Below are 12,316 nucleotides of genomic sequence, written 5' to 3'. Positions count from 1 at the left end.
CACCACCACACAAAATACTCAAGATATGATTAAAGTGCCGATTTTAAACTTTAATACAAGAGTTTTATCAAAAGTATTGAATTAACTGTTTCATAGGCTCAAAAGTAAAAAGCTTATTTCTATGAGTTCTAAAGATATGTTGATGTGAGTGAAGGACGCCATAACTGTGCTGAAAAACCAAAATAAACTATCAGAGAGTCAGCAAAAACTTTCAAAATAACCAAATCAACAATCTGGTACATTGTAAAAAGAAGGAATGCACCGTCCTGCTCAGCAACCCGGCCACAACAATCCAGTTCAGCAACATCAGAAGCCTGCAGAAAACAACAACTCTGAATAATCACAAAATCCTTTCTAGAACACTTTCAAGCAGGTCGAGTTATCATTGTCGATGTCTACAATTAAAAGATGTCTTCATCAGTGTAATCACAGAGAGTTTACAACAAGGTGAAAGCCAGTGGTTGCACTCAAGAGCAAGGAGATTAAACTGTCAGAAAACGCTAAAAAGAGCGGCACGCTTCTCAAACCAAGATTGACTCGTGCGAGAATGATGGGAAGAGAAATGCATGAAGAAACGCCAGCCTGGTCTCATAACCAAAATCTGTCCATAAAATGAACACAATTCTCTGTTAAATAAGGTTTCAACTTATGATAGCGATCATGAACTCATTAGGAAATGTTCTTGAGGCAATAATCAAGTGTTGCCCTTTAATGTTGCATTCACTTTTTAGATCTATGTGCAGTCTATGGGCCAGACTTACAAACATGTTACCCCAGTACAAACTGGGTTTTGGTGTAAAAAAGAAATGGTCGGTATTTACAAAAAACCCACAGTGACAAGGTTGTGTGTCTGAGGTGAGAGATCATTTTTGCAATGATCTTGTGGAAAATGTAGGGAGGAGAATATTTAAATCAAGCGTTGAGACTGATGTTTGCACCCATTTTATTGATGAGAGCACTGATATTTAAGGCATGTCTACTGCGAATATCCATGACAGTTTTATCTGTACATGTTCTGTTTCATAGGTGAGCTCTATGCTTTTTTCTTTTTTGTTTGGTACACAAATTGTTTTCTCTCCTTCTCTTCCTCACTATTTCTCACCTCTCTCACAACAAGGTAGTGAGGCTTTTAATTGTGTTTTTCAGTGGATAAATGGAGACTCTCCTGGGGTGTGAAGAGGACATTTCCTCCACCAGGTGTGCCGTGGATTCCAGCAAGTTTTCCCCACACAGGAGACAAGCCTGACAGGAATTATTATCAGGATTTAATCACAGGAAGTCAGCTGCAGTTTTAGCTGCTGAACTGTAGGTCAAACATGATCCAGAAGAGTGTCAGGTGGCTCTGACTCGAGTGTGTCGATTTTGAATATGAATATACTTTATAAAAAATTATAGGTTACATTTTCTTTTTCTTATCTAACTGTTGTTGTTGTGGGCGGTACACCCTATTTCAGCTGATATAGGGCAAAAATCACACACTATTCTATGAGATTTAGAAATATTCCATAAACCCTTTAAATTCATGCTCTCCATAGAGCCAAAGATGATGCACTGATGCAGGCTGTTTGTAAAGCAACGACGTGGTGTAGATGGAGCTTTTTTCTGGGTTTTTTTGCAGAATTAAAGCCCGGCTCAGAAAAATCAAAGGCACCCATCTGGTAACACTGGACTATGATTTACAAAATAAATGCCATGTTGTAGAAAAAAATAATACTTGCAACTCTAAACTCATCCTGGTAGGCATTAATTAAGAGTCAGTTTATCATAGACAATCTGGGCTCCATCTGCAAACCAAGATGAAACCTCCAGGGCTGAAAAATGAAGAAACATGGAAGCAGAAAAAAAAGCAGTTCCTCTTGGTGCCACTCGGGGATGACTTCAGAAGACACCATAGAGCTGTATGTTAAAATGCAACTGAAATATTTACAGCCTGGTTAGGGCAGTGATGGGCAGTTGTCGCCACCTGGTAAGTCTCATCTACACTAACTGGACTCACTGACATGGACCTTTCCACCATGTTCGTCCTATTGATGCAATTAATATTGGCTGCTGTGCAGTACCCACCATACAAAAAGCTTGTATTTTCTACTACAGAGAAAATGAGAAAGTAGAGTATGATATGAGGTGCATCTCAGTGTCAGCCATATATATTTACATTGAGCAATATACTGGGATAATCATAATTAGAGCTATTTGTATCTATTAGACATGTTTTATAAAATTTTGTATCTTTATAATATATTTTATTATTTATTATAGTTCCATTAGTTTCTGTTCTTACTGTCATGGAGCAACTGTGACCACATAATTTCCTCAGGTATTGATAAACTATTCTGATTCGGATTGGTGAGATGACCTCTTGTACTGCATTGGACCCATGCAGTTTATGCAGCTTGCTAACCCAGCGGTTCCCCACTGAAGAGCATTTAAAAGAAAGCAGGTTGTAGGCCCACCCACCCACACTGACTTCACTTTTCAGACCCTAAGATCAAGGCCATCTTTTTATATGCAGTCTATAATGATTTAATAATAAGTACGCAGTGGCTCGTAAGGTTATTAGAATGCAGAGTTCCTGTCATTATGTCCTGTTTCATTCATTTACATCACAAAGATATTTTTTATATCATCCTTTTGTCTTGTTCACAGCTAAAACCAAACCCTAACAGAGCACGACATGCACACACATTTAATGCACTGCTAAATCGCTCTTTGACTGTCCCCACGCAGTGAATGAAGAAAATTCCACCTTTTCTCTTTAAAACTTCTATGTTACCCTTTAATCTTACCCTTTAGCCACAGTGACAGTATGTGTTACCGTGTGCAATAGAATACCTTCAACTTCAACAGAGCATTAAGACAGTATGGCTGACAGCAGGGCAGGAAGAGTTTTAAACTTTCTCCTGTGCAGGTTGTGATGTGATGCCATTTTTCTCATGTCTTTCTTTTTCTTTTCAGTGTTCATCTCTTGCAGGAGTACTTGTGACTTTTGAACTTTCTTTCCTCTTCAGAAGAAAACTTCCTCACCTGTGAGTTGAACCTCAGTTGGCAAACGCTGCAGGAGACGTGCTTCCTCTTGGCGGTGGGAGGGAGTCCGAGGGTGTGATGGAGGACGGCTTTCTGCACCGGGTCCATCTGGAGGATGGAGAAAGACACACAGAGAGAGGATAATTAAAACGAGCTTCATTCCGCTCGCTCGCTTGACTGTGAAAAGAAAACAGGCTGCCTGGGGCTTTCTAGAAAGCCAGACATCCATCTTTCCCTTCAACAGGTGATTTCTGGCTCAAACATTAAAACTGAATTAATGGTCTATTTGCTTACTTTAGGCATACGCCACCACTCTTTACTAATCTTACAGTAATGGCTTTTGGCAAACTCCCTCAAGGGAACAGTTACAGGACACCTGTGGCTTTTTTTATACTATTTTTAACAGCATGTTCTCACCTGAAAGCACATTAAATTTAACTTGCTAGAAGGTGAGCGAGATCTTTCCTATGCCTACCAAATCTCAGATAATATACTGTTGTTGAATGGCCACTTGAGCTTGGCTCCAAATTCAAGCCAATCTCTGTAGACGACCATAACATGCAGAACTTAACAGCAAAAATAAACACAGTGGCTGTGTAGTGGTTAACACATTTGCCTAACAATCAAAGGGTCCCAGGTTTGATTCTGGGAAGAGACACAAATACCTTTAGTGCTGCCTCAGGAAGAACATCTGTTAAAAAAAATCTGCCAAATCAAATGTGGAACTACCTGCTGAGGTGATCGCTTGAGAATAAAGGAGCTAACACCAGAAATAAACATGTTCACAGTAGATTTGCGACCTGTCCAGGGTATATCCTGCCTCGTGCCCTACAACAGCTGGGATAGGCTCCAGCTTCCAACATTGCTGCTGCTTTCTCTACTTTCCATGTACCATACACATGTGAAAGAGACCAGAAAAAAGCAAATTGCTCTTTCACTTTCAGCTCAACTCATTAAACCCCAAAAGCACTGTAAAAACAAAGCAGTGTGTGTTACTCTCTGGATATTGGAAATGCAGCTGCTTTATTGTGAACTGCAATTCTTTAGTGTGTAGGCATAAGTGATATCAAGCTGTGCACAGATAATAACTGTTAGCACGATCAATTCTTTGTTCATTTGACAGAAGACAGAATACCAGTGCCCAAACCCCACAAATATGAGCAAATGCCCTTCAGCTGCACACCGACTGCACTTTAGAACTTGCACAGCTTCGTGTTGCTTGTCTGTTTGGTGTGTGTGTGCCTCCCTCTGTGTGCTGACAGAGCTTTGGGGAATGAACAAACACATCTGCCTCTCTCATGAAAAAGTCTGAATAGGCACCACTTGGCTGGGGAAAGTGGAAAGGTGCCGGCTCCGCGTGGGAGGATTAACTAACACACCTCGACAATTGTGCTGCAGAAGGTGGGCACAGTGATGTTATACTGTCGCTTTCTGTGGAAGCTGTTCAGCTGAACTGAAGCATTACTTTAAAAGTATTTGTGTGCAGAGGTAGAAAAAGAAGCTTGATGCATTTTTTATTGTGATTAGAAAAAAAAGAAAAAGACGAACAGCTGTGCCACAAAGTGGAACCAGGCAGTTGTCTTTTTTAAAAAATTCAAATCTTTGGTCATCTTTAAAAAGTTTTACCTCTTATTGGTCTATACTGACAATGATTACTGACATTTTGATCTTCACCCACGTTAGCCATGGGCAGGCAGCAGGAGTCAGACAAACAACTTGAAAAGGACTAAAACAGGAAGGGCAGTAATTGTGTGCAGGTGACAGCAATGACTGGAACGTTACAGCAGCTTGGCAGCAACAATCTGGAAAAGACCGGCTAAAAACTGTGTCTCTGCTGGGACTCAACGAATGCCTAGTGGGTGGGCAGAGTAGCCGCAAGGTCAGCTGTTCTCAAGAGGAGGTAAACTCTCTGAGGGCAACTTGAGTATAGCTGACGTAAGACAGGCAATGGAAAATTCCAGGGAAGACACAGGAAAAGTGGGAGAAGAAAACTGCTGAACAAAAGAGCGGAGGAGGAGTTCAGACATCATCCTGACAGAAATCCTGCTCTGATGATAGAGATCCCTCCAGGAACCTAGACACATGATGAGCAGGTTCACACTGACCTAATGGTGAAGCAAATATTCTGGAGCAGAGTAAAGCACTTTGGAGCAGTGAATTACACTTCTGATTTCTAACGTAGTTCACTTGAATTATTTCCTATTGATTAAAACCCAAGACAATGTCTGGGAAGCACGATTTGTTGAAGCTTAGCCAGAGGCAACAGGCTCAGAGCAGAATCAGATGTGCTGCTTTAATGAAAGACTATTGTAATGGGAGTTTGGTGCTTTTAGTATAGTTTTATAAAGTCACCAAAACCACAACAGAGAAATGAAAAAACAAGTTTATACCCTAGAATTGTGTGTTAAAAGATATGCCCTTTAAGTAAACTGTGAGGTCATGATCTAAAGTTTTTCCTGGAAGAGAAAAGAACTGCAGTGAGTGACTGCAAATGCACAACAGCAAGCACGACTGGGCTGTCAACAGCGAAGAGAATGAATCTGTGTTTCCTTATTTGAAAGAAATCTTATCAGAAATGCTGTTTTTGTTCATTTGAAATGCAAATATTTGCATTATCCTAGAGGAAAAGCAAACTCAGTCACCAAAAGTTAAGAATAAGAATATGAAAACTGCAGTGGATTTTCCTTTGGCTCTAACTTACACGTCTTACAGATTTGTCCTGTCTGTATGCAGGACAAATCTGTAAGTATTGGGGAGACCAAGACTACGGACATAGAAATGTCAGGACTATCATGAAGCCTAATGCAAGAAGTGCTTCACAATTGCCATCTTGGTGGAGATCATTGTAATACTGAAAAGTACCGCTTATTACCCACTGTATGGCAAACAGAAGCAATATTCAAAGCAGTCACATTACTGTAACTGTATCTACTTGCATAGCTTTAAAATATTTAGCCTACAGACTGTCAAATTTGTTTAGATGCTGAGCAGGCTGAGCATTCAAGGCAAAAATCTCTATTTTTCCATAAGATTTAACAACTATTCTAGTCATGACTAGATTTTAATTCTATTATGAAGTTAATAATATGTTTGACTCAAATGCCCTGATGACGTGTTACACTGTAACGAGCGTGTATTCTAGAGAACATCAGTATTAGATGGGGTAATTACTGGTTCTCTTGTTCAGTGTGTCTTTTGCTGCGTCTCCCTCCCCCTTACCCCCAACCGCTCAGCCTGGTTCTCCCAGACGGTTCTTCCTGTTAACAGGGAGTTTTTCCTTGCCACTGTTGCCAAGTGCTTGCTCATAGGGAGTCATGTGCGGGTCATGTGCTCATTGGAGGTTTCTCTGTATTACAGCAGGGTTTTTAACTTAGTAGTATAAAGCACAGATGACCAGATGACCGCAAGATAAAAGAAAGGTTTAAACACAACCATCTAAAGTTTAGGTAGTAAATTAAAAGAAAACTGCAGACCCAGGTCTTACATCAAAATCCATTTTGATTGCAGAGTACGTGTAATAACACATGCTTGCTTTTACTTTGACAAATTCAGTATTTTTTGCCCTGGTCAGCCCTGCCTTTGTAAATATAGTTTGTGTTGTTTGTATTTTCATGAAATGTTTGTCTCAAATAGAGTTGAAATCGCTTATTATTGTCGCTTTGGCAATCAAAGTCCTGCAATAATAATACAAGAAGAATTGTACCAGTTGAGCTGTCACAGAAATGAGGGTGTCTCTGACAAATTACTCACTATTGTTCACAGACAATCAGCAGTATCACAAAATAATCCTCAATCCACTGTAGCAATCATCAGTGAGGGGTGCAACTGTGTTTCATTATTACCATGATCAGACTCTGCAGTTTACCGTTATTGTCTTTGAACATCCTGTTTTGGGTTAATGTGATTTTTTGATTAACTTACACTGCCCTTATTTACTTAATTTCAAACCAGGGGCACTCTAACTGTACACTATTAAATATCAGGGAATCAAAATTAGGGACAAGGTGGTAAACACAGGGGAACAGTTAGGATAGAGCCAAAAGGAAAGTGAATAATGGACTTTAAAAGTTCCCACACTTTCCCTGTTTCAGGCTTGTGTGTATTTACAGAGCGTCCCTAAAGGGTTTGAAACATTTACTGTTGCCTAAAGATGAATGTGACACTTTTAGTGTGTTTGGTTGTTTAAAAGTGCTTCCAGACTGGCTGGAAAACAAAATGCAAACAGTCTAAGGTGCGAAATACCTAGGCAAAGTTGCTTTTCTTGTGTGGAAAAATACTTACATTTACATTGAAGTGTGCAGCTATTCTGAGTTTCACGACTTCTGATTATTCCGTGACAGAAGCAGAGAAGAGGGCAGACTAATAAAAGCTTTTCCATCTCCACCAGTATTCTCAGCAGGTAGAACGACCTAACACACCTACTCAACAGATGGGAAACTGGAATATGTTATCAGCTTTGATGAAGAGTGTACTGACAGAAAATAAAAAGAAAATTAAATGTTAGAAACACAAAGGCAGTTCTAACATTTCTGATATCAATAAAGAAACTCTTTAACATCCTGCAGCTACACAGCCCAGTCTACACTGGCCACTTCCATACATACATCTATTCAGCTGTATGTATTGAAGCACAATGAAGCACAGTGTGGCTGATCAGCCACATGGTTTGAACTGGAAGAAAGGGGAGTCAAGTAACTTGAACATGGATGGATGGAATGGTTGCCGACGCCAGACTGGCTGGCCTAACTATTTCCAAAAAAGCAGATCTACTGGGATTTTCCTGCGCAACAATCTGTAGAAAAACTGAAAAAGAGAAAATATCCTATGTCAGGTCTCTTGGTGAAAATGCCTTGTTGATGTCAGAGTGCCTGACAGCTTCAAGCTGACTGGAAGCTAACAGTAACTCACATAATGACTCATTACAACCAAGGTATGAAATCCAAACAACTTGAACCTCGAAACAGATGAGCTACAGCAGCAGGTGGCCAGTTAGAGGGAGGTCTGGGCTTTTATGCTTAGGCTGCTGCCCCCGTGACCTGACCCCAGATAAGCGGAGGAAGATGGATGGATGGATGGATGGATGGATGGATAGTTGCCATGACGTTATTACAACAGTTTTGTAAGGATTTCTGAGCATTTTTTCTAGACGTCGAGTCTAAAACTAGTTCCTAAATGAAAATGGGATCATTTACATAATGTCTGTCTGACGTCCACAACGGAGTTTGTAGCTAGGACAAGTCTGTGCAACTTATATTTTTCTATAAAAAGGTATTCCATCATGAGGCATCCTTGAACCTGTGATTCTGCAAACCAGTATGGGGATCAATATATCAGCATATAACAAGTATATTGTTAACATGGGACAGACAGACGAACGCTGTCATAGACTAATAAAGGAAACACACAAAAACACAGGTGCAAATGGTCACAAGTGAACATCGTATTAAAAACCAAATTTTAATGAATTTGCTTCCATTATTGCAATAATATCAATATTTATTGATTTATAAGAGAGGGTCTGACTCAACTACTGTTGTAAGTAGAATTAACATTAACATCTACAGTGCAGTGTTTGCAAACAGTCTTGACTGGGAAGAAAATGTCAACGTTTCAAGCATGTTTGCTGAAGTGCATTAGTCGTGTAGGCAATGTCAAGCAGGTAAAAGAAAATAATGGCCGCTTTTTTAACCGAAACGCACTCGGTATTACGCAGTGAAATGTGAAGCCTGGCTGTCATGGTCCTGGGCCATGTGGGCCCAGTATTCTTAGTTCCTTGTATTTTTGTATTTCGTTCCTTATTTAGACCATGTTTTCTGAGTTGCCCTGTTGTGTTGTTCCCTAAGTGTTTTCCCTTCATGGCTTTTACCCCCTGTGTGCCCCTCTGTGTATCTGTGAGCCCTCGTCTCTCCTTATGTTTTATTCCATGTTTCCCCTGCCCTTTATGTCTAAGTTCTCCCCGTGCTCTCTCTTCCCCCTGTGTGCCCTCTATGTATTTATGAGCCCCCGTCTCCCTTTGTGGTTGTTTCATGTTTCCCCAGCCTGTTATGTCTGTGTTTTCCCCGTGCTCTCTCTCCTCCTGTCTGAACCTCTGTGCCTGTACCCGTCAGTGTTATGTTCACCCCGCCCTGTCTCGTTATGGTTATCTGTGTCACCTGTGTTCCCCGTGTGTTCCCACTTTCCTCGTTAACCCTCTGTGTATTTCTGTCTGCGTCTTCCTCTGTTCGGCGTCGCGTTCTCCCTCATGCTGTGTGTGATTCCCCTGTGTTCCTTGGTGAGCTTTATGTTAGTTTTTCCCAGTTTAGTTTTGTATTGTTTCTCGTGGCCAGCAAAAAAGCTGTGTTTTTGAGTTCATCCCCGTGTGTGTGAGTTTTGCGATTGGGTCCTCATCCTGCCTGCCACACAGCCGAAACATGACAGAAGAACACGACCGCGACATGGACCCAGCAGTTCACAACCCCTCCGCGGACCTCCAGGACGACTTGATCTATACGGTGGAGTACCACTGTCAGGAGTGGGAGGCGCGGCCAGGAGACGAACACCGGGAGGTCGTAGCCGTCCGTCTACAGCGGATGGTGTCCGGACTCCCGTGGCTGTTCGGCGCGCTGCGCCCCCACATCCGGGACTTCCTCGTGTCCACCATAGGCATCCGCCCGGAACTGCCTCTCCGGTGGGAAGAGTCGGAGGACGTTCAGTCCGGTCCGCTGGAGGATTCGCGGCCCGGCTCAGCTCCTTCCCCATCCCGAAGAAAACGGCGTTCACGCCGCCGTCGCACCACCCCACAGCCGGACACTCGGACTTCTAATTCACCTGCTGTGGTGAGTGAGGACTCTGTGTCTTTTCCAGACATTGTGACTGTTCGCTCAGGGGCTGTGTTTTGTGTGGCGGATGTCAACGCGAGCTGCTTATCGCCTGTGCAGCTACCAGCAGCCCAGTTAGCTCCCTCGCAGCCACCCTCAGTTCAGTTAGCGCCCTCGCAGCCACCCTCAGTTCAGTTAGCTCCCTCGCAGCCACCCTCAGTTCAGTTAGCTCCCTCGCAGCCACCCTCAGTTCAGTCTCCAGTGTCACCCCCAGTGCCGCCTGTAGCGCAGGCCCCAGTAGCCCCAGTGCCGCCTGTAGCGCAGGCCCCAGTAGCTCCAGTGCCGCCTGTAGCGCAGGCCCCAGTAGCTCCAGTGCCGCCTGTAGCGCAGGCCCCAGTAGCTCCAGTGCCGCCTGTAGCGCAGGCCCCAGTAGCTCCAGTGCCGCCTGTAGCGCAGGCCCCAGTAGCTCCAGTGCCGCCTGTAGCGCAGGCCCCGATAGCAGTATGGTCCGCTGGTCAGCTTAACATTCAGCCAGGGGTCCCAAATCTCCCTGGCTCTGCATCAGCTCCTGCTGGGAGCTCGGATGAGCTCATCCAGGACTCCGCGGCTCCCACGCCGCCATCTACCTCATCCGCTGGAGGGTCCGAGGGGCCACTTCAGCCTCCTGTCTCCGCTGGAGGGTCCGAGGGGCCCGTTCAGCCACCAGCTGCTCCACCGGCAGCCTCGTCCACGTTCGCTGCAGCTCTAGCGGCTTCATCTTCGCCTGGCCCGGCTTCATCTTCGCCTGGCCCGGCTTCAGCCTCGCCTGGCCCGGCTTCAGCCTCGCCTGGCCCGGCTTCAGCCTCGCCTGGCCCGGCTTCAGCCTCGCCTGGTCCAGCCTCCGAGTCTTCAGCCTCGCCTGGCCCGGCTTCAGCCTCGCCTGGTCCAGCCTCCGAGTCTTCAGCCTCGCCTGGTCCAGCCTCCGAGTCTTCGGCCTCGCCTGCCGCAGCCTCCGAGTCTTCGGCCTCACCTGCCGCAGCCTCCGAGTCTCCGGCCTCGCCTGGCCCAGCCTCAGAGTCTCCGTCCTCGCCTGGCCCAGCCTCAGAGTCTCCGTCCTCGCCTGGCCCAGCCTCAGAGTCTCCGTCCTCGCCTGGCCCAGCCTCAGAGTCTCCGTCCTCGTCTGGCCCAGCCTCAGAGTCTTCGTCCTCGTCTGGCCCAGCTCCTCCTGGTCCAGCCTCAGCCTCTGCAGCGACGCCTGGTCCGGCCCCCGCATCGCCATCGGCTGGTCCTGCCTCGACTGGTCCTGTGCCCACCAGGCCATGGCCAGCACGCCTGAGACTGGAGAGCCGCCGCTGCCTTCCGCGCGGTCGGCCCCTTGAACTGCTCCGTCTCCCTCGCCGCCGCCGCTGCCTTCCGCGCGGCCGGCCTCCTGAACTGCTCCGTCGTCTCCTCCGCCGCCGCCGCTGCCTTCCGCGCGGCCGGCCCCCTGAACTGCTCAGTCGTCTCCTCCGCCGCCGCCGCTGCCTTCCGCGCGGCCGGCCCCCTGAACTGCTCAGTCGTCTCCTCCGCCGCCGCCGCTGCCTTCCGCGCGGCCGGCCCCCTGAACTGCTCAGTCGTCTCCTTCGCCGCCGCCGCTGCCTTCCGCGCGGCCGGCCTCCGGACCAGCTCTGCCACCTGTGCCACCCGCCTGGTCGGCCCCCCGACCGTGTGACCCGTGAACTCTTGTGCCTGTGGGCTCTGGGTCGGCCCCCTGAACTTTATTTTGACTATGGTCATGTGCTCCTGTGTTTTCTGTTGTTTGTTTTGTTTCCCGTTCTGGTCCCTCCGTCCTGGTCCCCCGCCTCCCGCCCTGGGTGGGTTGTTTTCTGTTTTTGTTTCTCGGGTTTGGGCTGTCGGGAGCCAGCCCTTTAGGGGGGGGTGATGTCATGGTCCTGGGCCATGTGGGCCCAGTATTCTTAGTTCCTTGTATTTTTGTATTTCGTTCCTTATTTAGACCATGTTTTCTGAGTTGCCCTGTTGTGTTGTTCCCTAAGTGTTTTCCCTTCATGGCTTTTACCCCCTGTGTGCCCCTCTGTGTATCTGTGAGCCCTCGTCTCTCCTTATGTTTTATTCCATGTTTCCCCTGCCCTTTATGTCTAAGTTCTCCCCGTGCTCTCTCTTCCCCCTGTGTGCCCTCTATGTATTTATGAGCCCCCGTCTCCCTTTGTGGTTGTTTCATGTTTCCCCAGCCTGTTATGTCTGTGTTTTCCCCGTGCTCTCTCTCCTCCTGTCTGAACCTCTGTGCCTGTACCCGTCAGTGTTATGTTCACCCCGCCCTGTCTCGTTATGGTTATCTGTGTCACCTGTGTTCCCCGTGTGTTCCCACTTTCCTCGTTAACCCTCTGTGTATTTCTGTCTGCGTCTTCCTCTGTTCGGCGTTGCGTTCTCCCTCATGCTGTGTGTGATTCCCCTGTGTTCCTTGGTGAGCTTTATGTTAGTTTTTCCCAGTTTAGTTTTGTATTGTTTCTCGTGGCCAG

General features: G+C 46.0%; 1 protein-coding gene across 2 annotated transcripts in view; it reads right to left on the bottom strand.

The window, feature by feature from the left end:
• The window catches only part of znf385d (zinc finger protein 385D), a 101,059-nt gene that overhangs the window by 47,288 nt on the left and 41,455 nt on the right, over positions 1-12,316 (bottom strand). For both annotated transcript variants that reach the window (XM_086312330.1, XM_086312328.1), the window contains one exon: positions 3,025-3,132. In XM_086312330.1, coding sequence (XP_086168456.1) covers positions 3,025-3,132 — 108 coding nt within the window. The remainder of the gene's footprint in view (positions 1-3,024; positions 3,133-12,316) is intronic.

The sequence above is a fragment of the Aulonocara sp. 'chitande type north' Nkhata Bay genome, linkage group LG11 (genome assembly GCF_057382095.1).
Source record: "Aulonocara sp. 'chitande type north' Nkhata Bay isolate Kocher_YH1m ecotype deep benthic linkage group LG11, A_spYH_male_GT1.1, whole genome shotgun sequence".
Taxonomy (NCBI): Eukaryota; Metazoa; Chordata; class Actinopteri; order Cichliformes; family Cichlidae; genus Aulonocara; species Aulonocara sp. 'chitande type north' Nkhata Bay.
This window is presented reverse-complemented; position numbering and strand designations above follow the sequence as displayed.